This window comes from Phycodurus eques, chromosome 4 (genome assembly GCF_024500275.1).
Source record: "Phycodurus eques isolate BA_2022a chromosome 4, UOR_Pequ_1.1, whole genome shotgun sequence".
Taxonomy (NCBI): domain Eukaryota; kingdom Metazoa; phylum Chordata; class Actinopteri; order Syngnathiformes; family Syngnathidae; genus Phycodurus; species Phycodurus eques.
Window position 1 is genome coordinate 12,608,343 of NC_084528.1, and position 13,258 is coordinate 12,621,600.

The window sequence follows — 13,258 nt, forward strand, 5'->3', positions numbered from 1 at the left end:
AGGCCCAACCCCCAATATATATACAGCATGCATGTGGCACGTGTGTTGCATGAAGCATACAAAAACACTACAGACATGCATTGTTTAAATAATCTGTACCTACAACCTTTATTGGACTGCCATTGTTGGAGTGGGTGGTGTGCAGGATCTGGGAAGGTGAAAGGATTGACAGGTTCATAATGGCAGCATCAGTGAGAAGAAAGGGAACGAGAGTGGACGGGTCAACGAGAGACTTCTCCGGGGCCTCAGGGATCGTCGCGAAATTGTCCCATCCGCCACAGTCCGCGTGAGTGTCAAACTCACAGTTTAATTTGATTTAGTGACTTTTTCCCCAATGTCAGCAATACAAACCCTGCGTGAAAAGCTGACTTGTGCTCTTACTAGAGGCCTACATCACACCGTTATACTTTAGCAATGTAATGTATATAATTCAGTGTCCGTCGGTCTCTTTCCTGCTTCTTGTTGTTTAATCTTTTAGGCTGCTGTGACTCATTCGCCAGGGTTGATCCTCCTGTCATTTCTCTCTTGTTTATTGAAAAATTCATTCAACTGCACTTCCTCCCCTACAGCATGTGCCCGAGAAAGAAAAGAAAAAAAAGCCTTTCGTTCGTCTGCTGCAGGACATGCGAGCCATGTGGATCTCTAACAGTAACAGGCAATCCCGAGATGAAATGTTTTTCTTTTAGCTTTGAAAATCCAATCAGACGGGATGGGTTTGGAAAGAGGATGTCAAAGATGATTAATAAAAGAATTGGGGAGGGGGGATGGGGGGGGCAACATATGGCATTGAATTGTCTGGTAGATGTGGTCATGTATTGGAATATGAGTACACTTACAGTACATACACACAGGGAGGACAAGGAAGAGGAGGAAGGAAAGGAAGGGCAGCAAGGAAAGGAAGGGGAGGAGTGCAGAGGAAAGGGAGGTGAGGACGAGAGGAGAGGGAAGACGAGAAACAGGCAAAAAAAAGCACAAGAAAAGGAATAAGTTGAAAGAAAAAAGAGTTGAGGAAAAGAGGAATGGCCAAAAAAAAAAGAAAATAAGGGGCAGGAAAAGGAGATAAGGAGAGGAAAACAAGCAAGGAAAGGAAAGGAAAGCCAGGCAACAAAAGAAAGATAGAGGATGAGGGAAAGACCATGTGGTGTAAAGGAAAGTCATGAAAAAGGGGCAGGTGAGGAAATGGGGGGTGGAAAAAGTAGATGAGGAAAATGGAGGCAAGGAAAGGAAAGTGAGGAAAGGAGGCATGGTAAGAAAATGGAGGGAAAAGGAGGGGTGGAAAGGTGAGCAGGATAAGGACAAGAGGCAAGAAAATTAAATAACAGAAAAGAGGAAATGAGTTCTGCGATTGGCTGGCGACCCTTGTGAGGAGAAGCGGTACAGAAAATGGATGGATGGATGAAATGAGCTAAGGAAATTTGAGTAAGGGGAATAGATGGTGAGCGGCACAGTGGACGACTGGTTAGCACATCTGCCTCACAGTTCTGAGGACGTGAGTTCAAATCCAGCCTCGTCTGTGCAGAGTTGGCTTGTTCTCCCCGTGCCTGCGTGGGTTTTCTCCGGGCACTCCGGTTTCCTCCCACATCCCAAAAACATGCGTGGTAGGTTGATTGAAGACTCTAAATTGCCCGTAGGTGTGAATGTGAGTGCGACTGGTTGTCTGTTTATATGTCCTACGATTGGCTGGCGACCGGTTCAGGGTGTACTCAGCCTCTCGCCCAGAGTCAGCTGGGATAGCCTGCAGCACGCCCGCGACCCTCGTGAGGATAAGCGGCTCAGAAAATGGATGGATGAATAGATGGTGAGGAAATGAGAAAGGAAAGGAATGGAAGTCAAGGAAGAGAGGCAAGGAAAGGAAAGTGAAGTGGCATGGCCAGAAAGGGAATAGAACAAGAGGAAGAGAGGCAAGGAAAGGGAGGACTGACATCATTACATCAATGATGGGATTTCAACATTAGTGGACTTAACTTATGTAAATGACCTGGTAACACACATAAAAGCTCTGTTTCCTTGTTCCGATTCCTCTCCTTATGATTCCTACAAATCTCTTTTCTGGAAGGTCCATCTCCAGTAACAATGAGGTGTGGTTCTCTCTTGTTGTAAGGTTCCCCTTACATCTCTCTCAACATAATCATCTGTTTGTCTCCTCCTTTACATTCTTTCGACCCAAACAGCGACAGACCATCAAATCAGTTCATCTTAACAGTTGCACTGATAGAACATATGGTGTCAGTTCATGGTGGACAGATAAACAAATGCAGAACAACTGTGATATGCTTGGAACCTCCTTTCCCCTTGTGACCTGAAAGTGGCTTAAGTAGGCGGGTGGTGGCACGAGCCAATGAAGCGGTCGGGGTTAGGTGGCGAGGACTGATGGCGAGCAGGGAGGGTCAGTCCGCTAAGGTAAGAGCGGTTTTCCCTTCCTCATACAAGAAGAAAAAAAAAAAATGTTGCGATAAACATTTCTATGAAGGGGCCAAGATTGCTGTTCACTTCCTGTCCCACAGATCCAGTTCGACCCCGTCCCACCTGCGGGGCGGCGGGGCGCCGTCCTGTCAGCGCGATGGAGACGTGTGCATGGTCAGCCCGGCATGTGGATGGTCTTGGCTGTGTAATTCTGGAAGAGCGGCTGCAGGAACATACCCAAGGTGCCGAACACGCACACGAACACGAAGATCCACAGGAAGAGGCGGTCGATCACCATGGCGACATACTTCCAGTCCTCGCTCACCTGTGGACAGAGGGCGAAGAAGCCTTTAGTAGATTTTCCTGGAATGAGGGGACCTGGAAATGTTGTGCCTTTGAAGGTAGGACCAGAGGTTATAGTTCTAAGAGGTAGTATTAGAAACCCGCTTTCACACTGTCTGTAAAATCCTGGTTTTTAAAACCTTTTTCTTCCTGTTTTGAATAAACAGTGCAGAACTGGGGGACGAAGTCAAAACAAAAATGTTCCGCCTTTGGTGGTTGTATCAGAAGCACCATTCAGGCTGCCTGTAAAAGCTGGCATTTTCTACTTTTTGTGTCGCTGTTCTGTAAGAACGACATTAAAAGGAATGGGGGGGACGAAGCAATTTTGGAGCAGATATGACTTTGATTCTACCTCGGAAGCTGTTAATTTTCCGGGTTGTTCACAGAGAACAGTGAGACAGGAAAAAGCCGGCTGTGACAGACAGTGTGAACGGAGCTTACAGAAGGCACAGGCGGCTCCAGTCCGGCTTTTCTGTTACGGCTCCGATGGACCAAGTTTGCAGGATCTCTGCGCGAAAGCGGCTCAACGAATAACCAAAACTCTGCTCTCCCAGCCCTGTCATTTTCTTTCCATCACAATCCGTGCACCGTGAAGCACGCGTCGGGTTAATGGAGGTGAGGGGTTAATGCAAGCTGGGACTCTTTCCTCCGCATGGCGCTGATGAGGTCTCGGCAGGAGTCAAGGATGAAGGGAAGGACGTGGGAACAGCGAGAGTGATGGAGGGCACGGAGAGAGAGAGTGACACCCCCCACTACAATGATGAGGTCCGATCAGGGAGGTAGAAGAGTGTGGGAGGACAGGTGTTAGCATGGCAACGACAAGGATGACGGACCGAAGCACAGGCCTTCGGTATTGTTGTCTCAAAGAAGCCTTGAGGTAAAGTTCTTGTAAATGTCGCCCTTTCATCGGTTCTGCTTCTGCGTGCTCACGCCATGACACTGTGCTATATTTAACTGTTGAATCTTTAGTAGACCGTGATTGGGCAATTGTCTGCTTTGCTTTGGCTACACTGCACAATAACATGGTGCTTTAGATTTGCTACAAAGATTCATACTTGGATTAGTCTAATGAGATTCAATACAAGAGCAGTATTTTCATAATAACTACAATGTCATTCAATGGAGTGCAGACCTTCGGCAAGTTTGCAATGTTAACAAGCGTCAGAAGTAATCATAAAGAGACACATTTGTTTGTCCACCCATATGTTGTCAGGCCCCTTCCTGGTTCATTGAGTATTATTAAATGGTGTGTTCAAACTGGAAGCGAATTGAACTATTCACACGACGAAATTACACATAAAGTCAATGCAAAGTCTCAAATAGGCGCAAATTAGATGCCACACGAATCGCCGAACACAAAAATTTGCTTCATTTGCTGCCAGCCACAAATTTGCATGACACTGTGTTGAGACAGCCAATCAGCGTCAAGAATATGGTATACTACATCACATGGTGTCCTGGAGTCTTTGGGCAGAGAAATGGAGAACAAAGTTATCATCACTGTTTGTGGGCACCCGGAACTTTATGATAACTCCTGCGATCAAAACCGGGACCATAATAAAAAAAAGAACAGCTTGGAGAATGGTGAGTGAGGAAGTTGCCGTATCTGGTAAGTACATATATGTTACCTGCTTACAGCTGTCGGTTGTTCTTTACGATGAACCAAGCCAACAATAGCAGTCAGAGTTTTAGCACAACTATCGTCCACCAGTGATACCAATACATTGATACAACACACTGACCTGTTACATGTGGCACGAATGAAGTAAATTCACGTTTGGTATGTACACAACTCCCACGATCAAACCTGTGCGAGTAACCCGAGATGGAAGTTTGCTTCCTGTCCAGTGTCCACGCAATATTAGACTAAAGTCAGCCATAAACTGAGTGACGCGGCTCAACTAGAAAGAACTGGAAAAATCGTGAATCGGCAGCTGACCCTCACTCACCGACCAACTAAAAGAAATATCACCCCTGGCATTCTTAGGGGAAACACTATTTTGAAGTGCCACCCGTATTACTTTACTGAACCTCAAACAACTTGGCCTGATTGAATCTGATTGCCCTCGCCGCTGTAGCCAGATTTCTTTGTACAAAGGGAGGAAATTGGCAAGAAGAAAGGACAGACTGTGGATGAAGCTGCACTGTAGCTTTACATGACGGGAAAAGAACATTTTGTTTCAAGATGGTTTGGAAATTTCTCTACGAAAATGGACCAACCTAACCAAGTGGTCGCCTCTGTAACGAGCTCTCTAGTGCTATGTTTTCCGTTTGTCTTTGGAGAGATTGGAACGACTTACACAAGGGAAGACTTGCAAAACATTAGGAAGTCTACTCAGGACTTTCTTTCATCTTCTTTTTCTTTTCCTTTCGTCTTTTCCCGTTAGGGGTCGCCACAGCGCGTCATCCTTTTCCATGTAAGCCTATCTCCTGCATCCTCCTCTCGAACACCAACTGCCATCATGTCTTCCCTCACGACATCCATCAACCTTCTCTTTGGTCTTCCTCTAGCTCTCTTGCCTGGCAGCTCCATCCTCATCATCCTTCTACCAATATACTCACTATTTATCCTCTGGACGTGTCCAAACCATCGAAGTCTGCTCTCTCTAACTTTGTCTCCAAAACATCGAACCTTGGCTGTCCCTCTGATGAGCTCATTTGTAATTTTATCCAACCTGGTCACTCCGAGAGCGAACCTCAACATCTTCGTTTCTGCCACACTTTCTTTCACCTAATTTCACAATTTGTTTCTCGGAGTTACTCACCGGTGGAGTGGCTGTGATCTATGGCGCATGGAGGCATCGCCACCGGGAGAAGCAAACCAGAGTGCAGGCCAAGCTCCGAAAGAGAGGATTCCGAATGCCGCTCCCGTCAATTCGTCTCGCAAATCTACGCTCTCTACCCAACAAAATGGACAAGCTTCATCTTCTCACAAAGACCAGTAAAGACTTTGGACGTACCGCCGCCCTGTGCTTCACGGAGACATGGCTATGTGAACGCGTCCCAGATGGCGCAGTAATGGTTCCCGGCTTCCAACTACACTGAGCGGACCGCGTCATAGAGCTATCGGGGAAAACAAAAGGTGGCGGAATATGCTTCTATATCAATGAAAAATGCTGTACCGACATCTCGGAGCTCAACACACTGCAGCCTGGACTTGGAGTCGCTGTTTTGAACTGTAAGCCATTCTTCTCGCTGCGCTAGTTCACCTCTTTCATCCTCGCCGGTATCTAAATTCAACCACAAACTCCCTAAATACAAGCAACACATTGACTGTCCTACCAGGGAAATCAACATTCTAGACCACAGCTACACCACGCTAAATGATGCTTACCGTGCTGTAGCGTATATTGGCGTTTGGATAAAATGCAATTTATTTAAGAAATAAATTAGTTGAAGCAGCAACGCCTGCATTGCTTCTGGTGTAGCGTGATTTCAAATCAAGCTATTTTGTCTCGTAAAGGGCAACACGTCACTTTTTCAATGCATACAATTTAGGAGAAAGCGACGACAAACCTTTTTTCAGTCTCATAATCTAATTTTTAATTGCTATTATTAATTGCTACATTTTATGAAATACAAGTTCTTGATGACTGAGGCTTATTAAACTCAAAACAAAACAAGGAGTGGGATTTTATAGAATATTTAATGAAATCTACAAGGGAGCTATAGGGAAACACAATGATGCTAACTACAGGAAGAAGATTACACTAATACTGGTGAAAGAAAGAAAGATAGGTGCACAAAATGATAAATAGAACACCGTATTGCTGGAATAAAGTTGAAAATATAAGCCTTTAATGTGTTCAGTCCAAGCGAGGGCAACATTGGGATTTTGTGTGAAGGTAGTAATTTCCCCAAAAATTAATAGGCACTAATATTGTACATGGCGGCACGGTGGGCGACTGGTTAGAGCGTCAGCCTCACAGTTCTGAGGACCCGGGTTCAATCCCCTGCCCCGACTGTGTGGAGTTTGCATGTTCTCCCCGTGCCTGCGTGGGTTTTCTCCGGGCACTCCGGGTTCCTCCCACATCCCAAAAACATGCATTAATTGGAGACTCTAAATTGCCCGTCGGCATGACTGTGAGTGCGAATGGTTGTTTGCTTCTATGTGCCCTGCGATTGGCTGGCAACCAGTTCAGGGTGTACCCTGCCTCCTGCCCAATGACAGCTGGGATAGGCTCCAGCACGCCCGCGACACTAGTGAGGAGAAGCGGCTCAGAAAATGGATGGATGGATAATATTGTACATCCTAGCAACGCTTGTTGTGGTAGTCACGACCGTAGATCAGCTGGTCGGTGGGGGTGGTCATTCTCTGGACATCTCAGGACGAAAACGAAGCAGGTTTGGTTGAAAAAGAAAAAAAAGATGGAGAAAAATAAAATAAAAGCAAAAGAGGCGGAAGAAGAAAATTGTTGTTCGTCACGCCTCGTTGGGAGAATATGACCGTCTCTCTCTCCCTGGCTGTTTCCGGGATCCGCTATCAAGTTCAGAGAACTCACGTTTGGCTGACAGCGTATGTGGTAGCTCGGCAGCAACTGTTCTGGAGGCTTAGCAGCGGGGATCCACGGAGGCCAGGGAGCCGGATCTCCATCCCCAAAGCTCACCTTTGCCGAGCCGCGTGTTTGAACAAAAGAAACGGGAGGGGTGGCAAGAGACACGACAAGCGAGCAAGACCCAAAAGAGGAGAGACACGAAAGAGGAACAACACAAAAGAGGGCAAGAGGAGGCGGGAGTCAGAGGTTAAATACCCAGGGGGCGTGTCTAAGAGGACGGCGGACCGGACAAGACCACGACCATCGACTCGAATTTAGTCTACAAACTTTGCAATAAAAGTGGTGTAAATATGTTAATATAAAATACTCCCAACTTTGTGCTCTTTACTCATAGATCAAACATATAGAATGACTGCTTAAACCTTAGTCTTGGCAAATCAACTGCTTATGGTTCAATCAGACTTCATGCTATTTGGCTTCAAACCAAGACAGAGTTCTCAAAGTCTCGCAGCCGCACCTGTAAACAAATTCCTTTTGTGTTTTTGACATACTTGGCAAATAAAGTGGATTCTCATTCTGATTGCGATGCATCCGGAGATATTTGAGAAGCTGCTAATAATGATTGTCCTTTCACTGACCGCTTGAACACCAACTTACTGTATGTGCATTACCCCTTTAGCCACTTTTTATTGCAGAAACACCAACTTACTGTATGTGCGTTACCTTTTTAGCCACTTTTTACAACAGAAATGGAGTGGAACAGTATCACCTGGCATGTTTTAATTTTTCAACTGAATGATTTGGATGGATGTTTTTAAGAGTGCTCAGCCATGATGGCGGTCTTTACTGAGTGTCATTGTAAAAACCTTGCTCCAGCTCTGGGATTGAATCTCATCACATCATCAATGCAGCTGTCTGGAATGTGGTGGCGAGTGGATACTGTAACCTTGCTTGCTATTTTCAAGTATCAATATCCCTATCAGGCCTTTATAGTGCAGGCTGTAAATAGACACAGAAAGATGATACTCACACTCTGGTCATCGTCCTCACTCTTCATGTGGTTGGCGATGAAGCGCACTCCTTCCACAGCCTCTTCAAAGCCCGGACAGGCTTGAGCCAGGATTGCCTGAGTCAGAGCCTGACCACCTGCTGCTTGCTTCCCTCGGTTCCCAGAGCCCCCCTCCCGGTTTTCTCTCCGCCTATTTAGACTGTCCATGGAGCCCCCTCCCGTGCTTGCCAGATCACCTCCAAACTGTTTGACAGACGCTCGGTTCACATAGCAGGTACAAGGGTCGCCGTCCTCCTTGGCGTATACTCCTGTTGAAGTCCCCCCTGCTGTCCCCGCGCCACCGCCGCCACCCAAACCGAGCCCCACCATCAGGGCCCCCGCCTCCCCGCTCCGCCCGCCCTCATTCTGCTCCTGGGCTCTCCGTCTCTGACGTAGCCGCTGCCTCTCGCAGCTATTCCTGGGCTGGCGCATGAAGAGCAAGGCGGGCAGCTTGTTGAGGAAGACCACCTTGACCCACGGGGGCATGGTGTGCGTGGTGGGTGAGCGGTGGTGCACATTGAGCACGCACACGCTGGTGACGATGGAGAAAGTGACCAGGACCATGGTGAACATCAGGTACTTGCCCACGAGGGGGACGTCCAGGGACGTAGGCGGCACGATCTTGGAGATCAGCAGCAGGAAGACAGTGAGTGCCAGGAGCACGGAGATGCACAGTGTCATCTTCTCGCCGCAGTCAGACGGCAGGTAGAAGACCAGGATGGCCAGGGAGGTGATGAGCACGCATGGGATGATGAGGTTGATGGTGTAAAAAAGTGGCTTGCGGCGGATGATGAAGTCATATGTGATATCCACGTAGGCCGGGTCTGCTGGGTTCTCGTTCCGCCGACCCGGCAGGGCGATGATGTCCCACTCGCCGCTTGGCGTGAAGTCATCCATGCTGGCGACGTCAGCCCGAAGTACCAGGTCGATCTCAGTGCGATCATAGGTCCATGAACGGAAGCGCAGCGTGCAGTTCTGCTGGTCGAAGGGGAAATGTTTGACCTCGATCTTGCAGGCTGACTTGTAGATGGCTGGCGGTAACCAGAAAATGCTGCCGTCGTAGGAGACCACCGCGTTGGAGTAGAAAGACACCTCATACACACCATCGGCACTGAAAGAGAGGGAAAGAAAGTTTCTTTGCCCCAGAAACATCCATCCATTTTCTACAGTGCTTATCCACATTAGGGTCGCAGGTGAGCTGGAGCCTAACTCAACTGACTTTGGACAATAGGCGGGGTAAACCCCGGGCTGATCACTAGCCAATTGCAGGGCACACTTAGACGAACAATCATTCACACTCAAGTCTTTAATTTACCAAACTAATGCAAACTCGGGCAGAACATCCTCAAAAACAAAAAACAAACAAACAAACATCCATCCATCCATTTTCTGAGCCGCTTATCCACACTAGGGTCGCGGGCGCGCTGGAGCCTATCCCAGCTGTCATCGGGCAGGAGGCGGGGTACACCCTGAACTGGTTGCCAGCCAATCGCAGGGCACATACAAACAGACAACCATTCGCACTCACAGTCATGCCTACGGGCAATTTAGAGTCTCCAATTAATGCATGTTTTGGGGATGTGGGAGGAAACCGGAGTGCCCGGAGAAAACCCACGCAGGCACGGAGAGAACATGCAAACTCCACACAGTCGGGGCCGGGGATTGAACCCAGGTCCTCAGAACTGTGAGGCTGACGCTCTAACCAGTCGCCCACCGTGCCGCCAACAAACAAACAAAAAAACATAAATGAAATAAAATACAAATAAAAATTATCAAACAGGAAGGCCAGAGCCCAGATTCAAACGCAAAAACTCAAAACTGTGAGGATGCTGTGCTAACCACTCGTTCACCGTACTGCCTCTCCTGAAACATTTATAACTAAAATTTATAACATTTATAACATAACATTATTACATTTATAATTTATAACATTTATAACATTATTTATAACATTTATAACATAACATTTATAACATTTATAAACTAAAAAGTGTGACAGGAGACCATGTTTCCCCCCTGAGCATAGAAAACAGTGGAACATGACAAATCTCATTATGCAAAACCAGTTCAGCGAGCTAGATTTTGCAGACCACCAAATATAGCAATGTACACACATGCAGCAAAACAAAGCTACACAACCTACCAAACAGAAAGTCTCTCATTGGCCAAAAACGTGCACAATTTAACAAGACATAAGCGTTAATGTAACGTGAGTAACGCTTATTTTAATATGAGGACTGTAAAAATTTACTAATTTAAAAATAGCTTCAATATTGTGGTTGTGTTTTCCAGTGGCTTGGAGCTGCGATGTATCATATTGACAACTGTGTCTATTGTTGTGCCCCTCTTATGTTATGGAAGGTTTTTTTTGTGCTAAAAACATACAAACTAAATTAAGAATTAGAACATTTTGAATTAATAATCGGTAGATACAAAAAAGGTAGTGAGCAGAAGGCAGTTCAATAAGGTAATATTTCTTCTGAACAAAAATACTCGCGTTAAGGTTGAGTGTTTTTTTTTTTTTAAGCTTAACAATTAACAGTGGGTAACTTTTTTACACACTTTTATCACAACTTAGAACTTTTGAAAAATTAGTAAGTGTGCGAGCCTCTTTCACATTATGCCCTTTGTTCAGTTTTTCTTTTTAGGGATAAATATTCCATCCATCCATCCATTTTCTTCACCGCTTATCCTCACTAGGGTTGCGGGCGTGCTGGAGCCTATCCCAGCTATCTTCAGGCGTTGAGGCGGGGTAAACCCTGAACTGGTCGCCAGTCAATCGCGGGGCACACATAAACAAACAACCATTCACACTCACATTCACACCTACGAGAATTTAGAGTCTTCAAACCGGTAGTTGTGTCTTAAACGAGGCATAGCTATAGCCAGCTATAAAGGGCCTTATGCCAAGGCGCTAGGAGGCCTAAATGGTCAAGATTGTACAGTATTATTTAGCAAAAAGCCTCATTATATGCCTGTGGCGATGCCTCAGTATTAAAATACGTAACATGGTCACAAGAGACCGTTATGAGTAAATATACCGAACAAAAATATAAACCCAACATTTAAGTTGCAATACAGTAAAAATGCACATTTTAGGGAGGCCTTTTATTGTGGGCAGCCTCAAGCACACCTGGGCAATAATTCTGATGTCTAATCAGCATCTTGATATGCCACACCTGTGAGGTAGATGGATTACCCAGCTCACTAACACACATTTGGACAGATACTGTAGGTCTTTAAGTTCAGCATATATTGTATGTAACGTTAACTATCTTTTGTAGTAGTCGACAACATGGTTGGTGGTAGGCTATAAATTGCAGGTGAATGAAAATGGTGACACCTGAAGTCGACTGGGCATGCCAGTGGCTGGATGTGTCTTCATTTGTTTGCCAGTTATAACCATTTTGTAGTGGGCATTACAGCTAGTCAAGAGGCCTGGAGTGGAACAGCATTAATTGTTCCTTTGGAGTTTTACATTTAAATTCTTTTTTATTTTATTTTTTATTATTATTATTTTTTAATATTGTAATGCATATTTATTAATGTGAAGGTCATTTACCTGTGTCTACTTTTTGAAGCACAGGGGACTAGAAAGTTATTGAACAAACATACTGAAACACGTAAGTGTTAATTAATTAAATTAATTTACAACCTGCTGCTGAGTGGGATTATTCTCACATTTAGAAATTGGTTTAGAACAGCCTTGAGTGGAGGATTAGCAGGCTAATTTTTTTTAGGGTTAGTAGGGTCAGGTCAGAGAAGGAGAACCACACCAGAACTACTGCAAGAGAGTCTGTCACTGTGCTCACATGATTCTTAATATATACTGTAATTCCTATAAAATATAATGACCTTCCTTCTACATCCATAACTTAAAAAGGTAACAAAACGTTACTGAGGTTTTTTTTAGTTGTGAGAAAGTAATCTGCAATAGCGGAATTTATGTCACCTGGGGGTAGCAAAAACAGACTACAAAAGTAAAAGTGACTCAACTTTTATTGAAAACCTATAGAGTTGAGCCTATTATAAATATGCCACTTTGCATATTTGTTTCTTTCCTTTCAGCGTCGTGTACTGCTCACTCTGGTGCTGAAGTGAACCATCTCATCTCAAGGAATAAGGAGGATCTTTTTATTTGTTTTCCATGACAACTGGAAGAAACCTTTGCCAGAGGATTTCCCTTATTCCTGGCATTTAGACTGGACTGGACATGTAAATGAATGGGAAAATCTAAAATGTAAATCACACCAGATTACAGATGGCTATTGACCACTCAATAAATGCATGTCTTTTAATCAGGAATAAAATTCACTATATTTGCATGTGTCCAAATTGCTGCAGTTGATAAGGAAGTGCATACATAGTATAATTTATGAAGTAAAAGATGAGATGAAAGGGTCGATTAAAACATGAATACATAAAGCATTAAGGCACATGATGTGCAAGTTAATTAGCACTGAGTGCAGGTTGACCATTATGTGCAATAGTAGGTATAATTACTGTGCACTTGTATGACTGATGCCGATGCCAAAAATCATCATTTAAATCCACATTTAATCTAGTTTACCATTTGGACCACTTTAATACTCACATATTCGTGACGAGAGGGTCACTCGTGTCACTCGCACCACACCTCCTAAACCCCAAAAAATATTTTCTACCTGATGAGGATTTTATGCTACTAATGGGCATGACCTGAGAATTATAGGCATTTGAATGGGGAGTTTTTGTAGTATAGAAAGTCCTGGACACAAATTGGATTGAATTTCAGTATGTACAGTAAATTAACAAGATTACACCTGATAAACACAAAGGTAGTATTTAAGCATTTTGTGTTGCTCTGATCACAAATATTGCCACCGAAGATATATATTCTGAGCGAGTACGAGCAAGTGTGATGCTGCTGTCATGGCTTCAAAAGCGAATGCATGAGATACTCACTAAACAGAATACTGCCTAACTCACA

The 13,258-nt window shown here is 44.9% G+C and overlaps 1 protein-coding gene across 2 annotated transcripts in view; it reads right to left on the reverse strand.

The window, feature by feature from the left end:
* Positions 1-13,258, reverse strand: part of chrnb2 (cholinergic receptor, nicotinic, beta 2) — a 39,038-nt gene continuing 25,780 nt past the window's right edge. The window contains exons 5-7 of one of the 2 annotated variants that reach the window (XM_061673972.1): positions 8,272-9,400; positions 2,641-2,728; positions 1-2,549 (exon numbers count right to left, since the gene is read on the reverse strand). In XM_061673972.1, coding sequence (XP_061529956.1) covers positions 2,422-2,549; positions 2,641-2,728; positions 8,272-9,400 — 1,345 coding nt within the window. In that variant the 3' untranslated portion in view covers positions 1-2,421. Of the gene's footprint in view, positions 2,729-8,271; positions 9,401-13,258 lie in introns of both variants that reach the window. The other variant, XM_061673973.1, reaches the window with a different exon arrangement.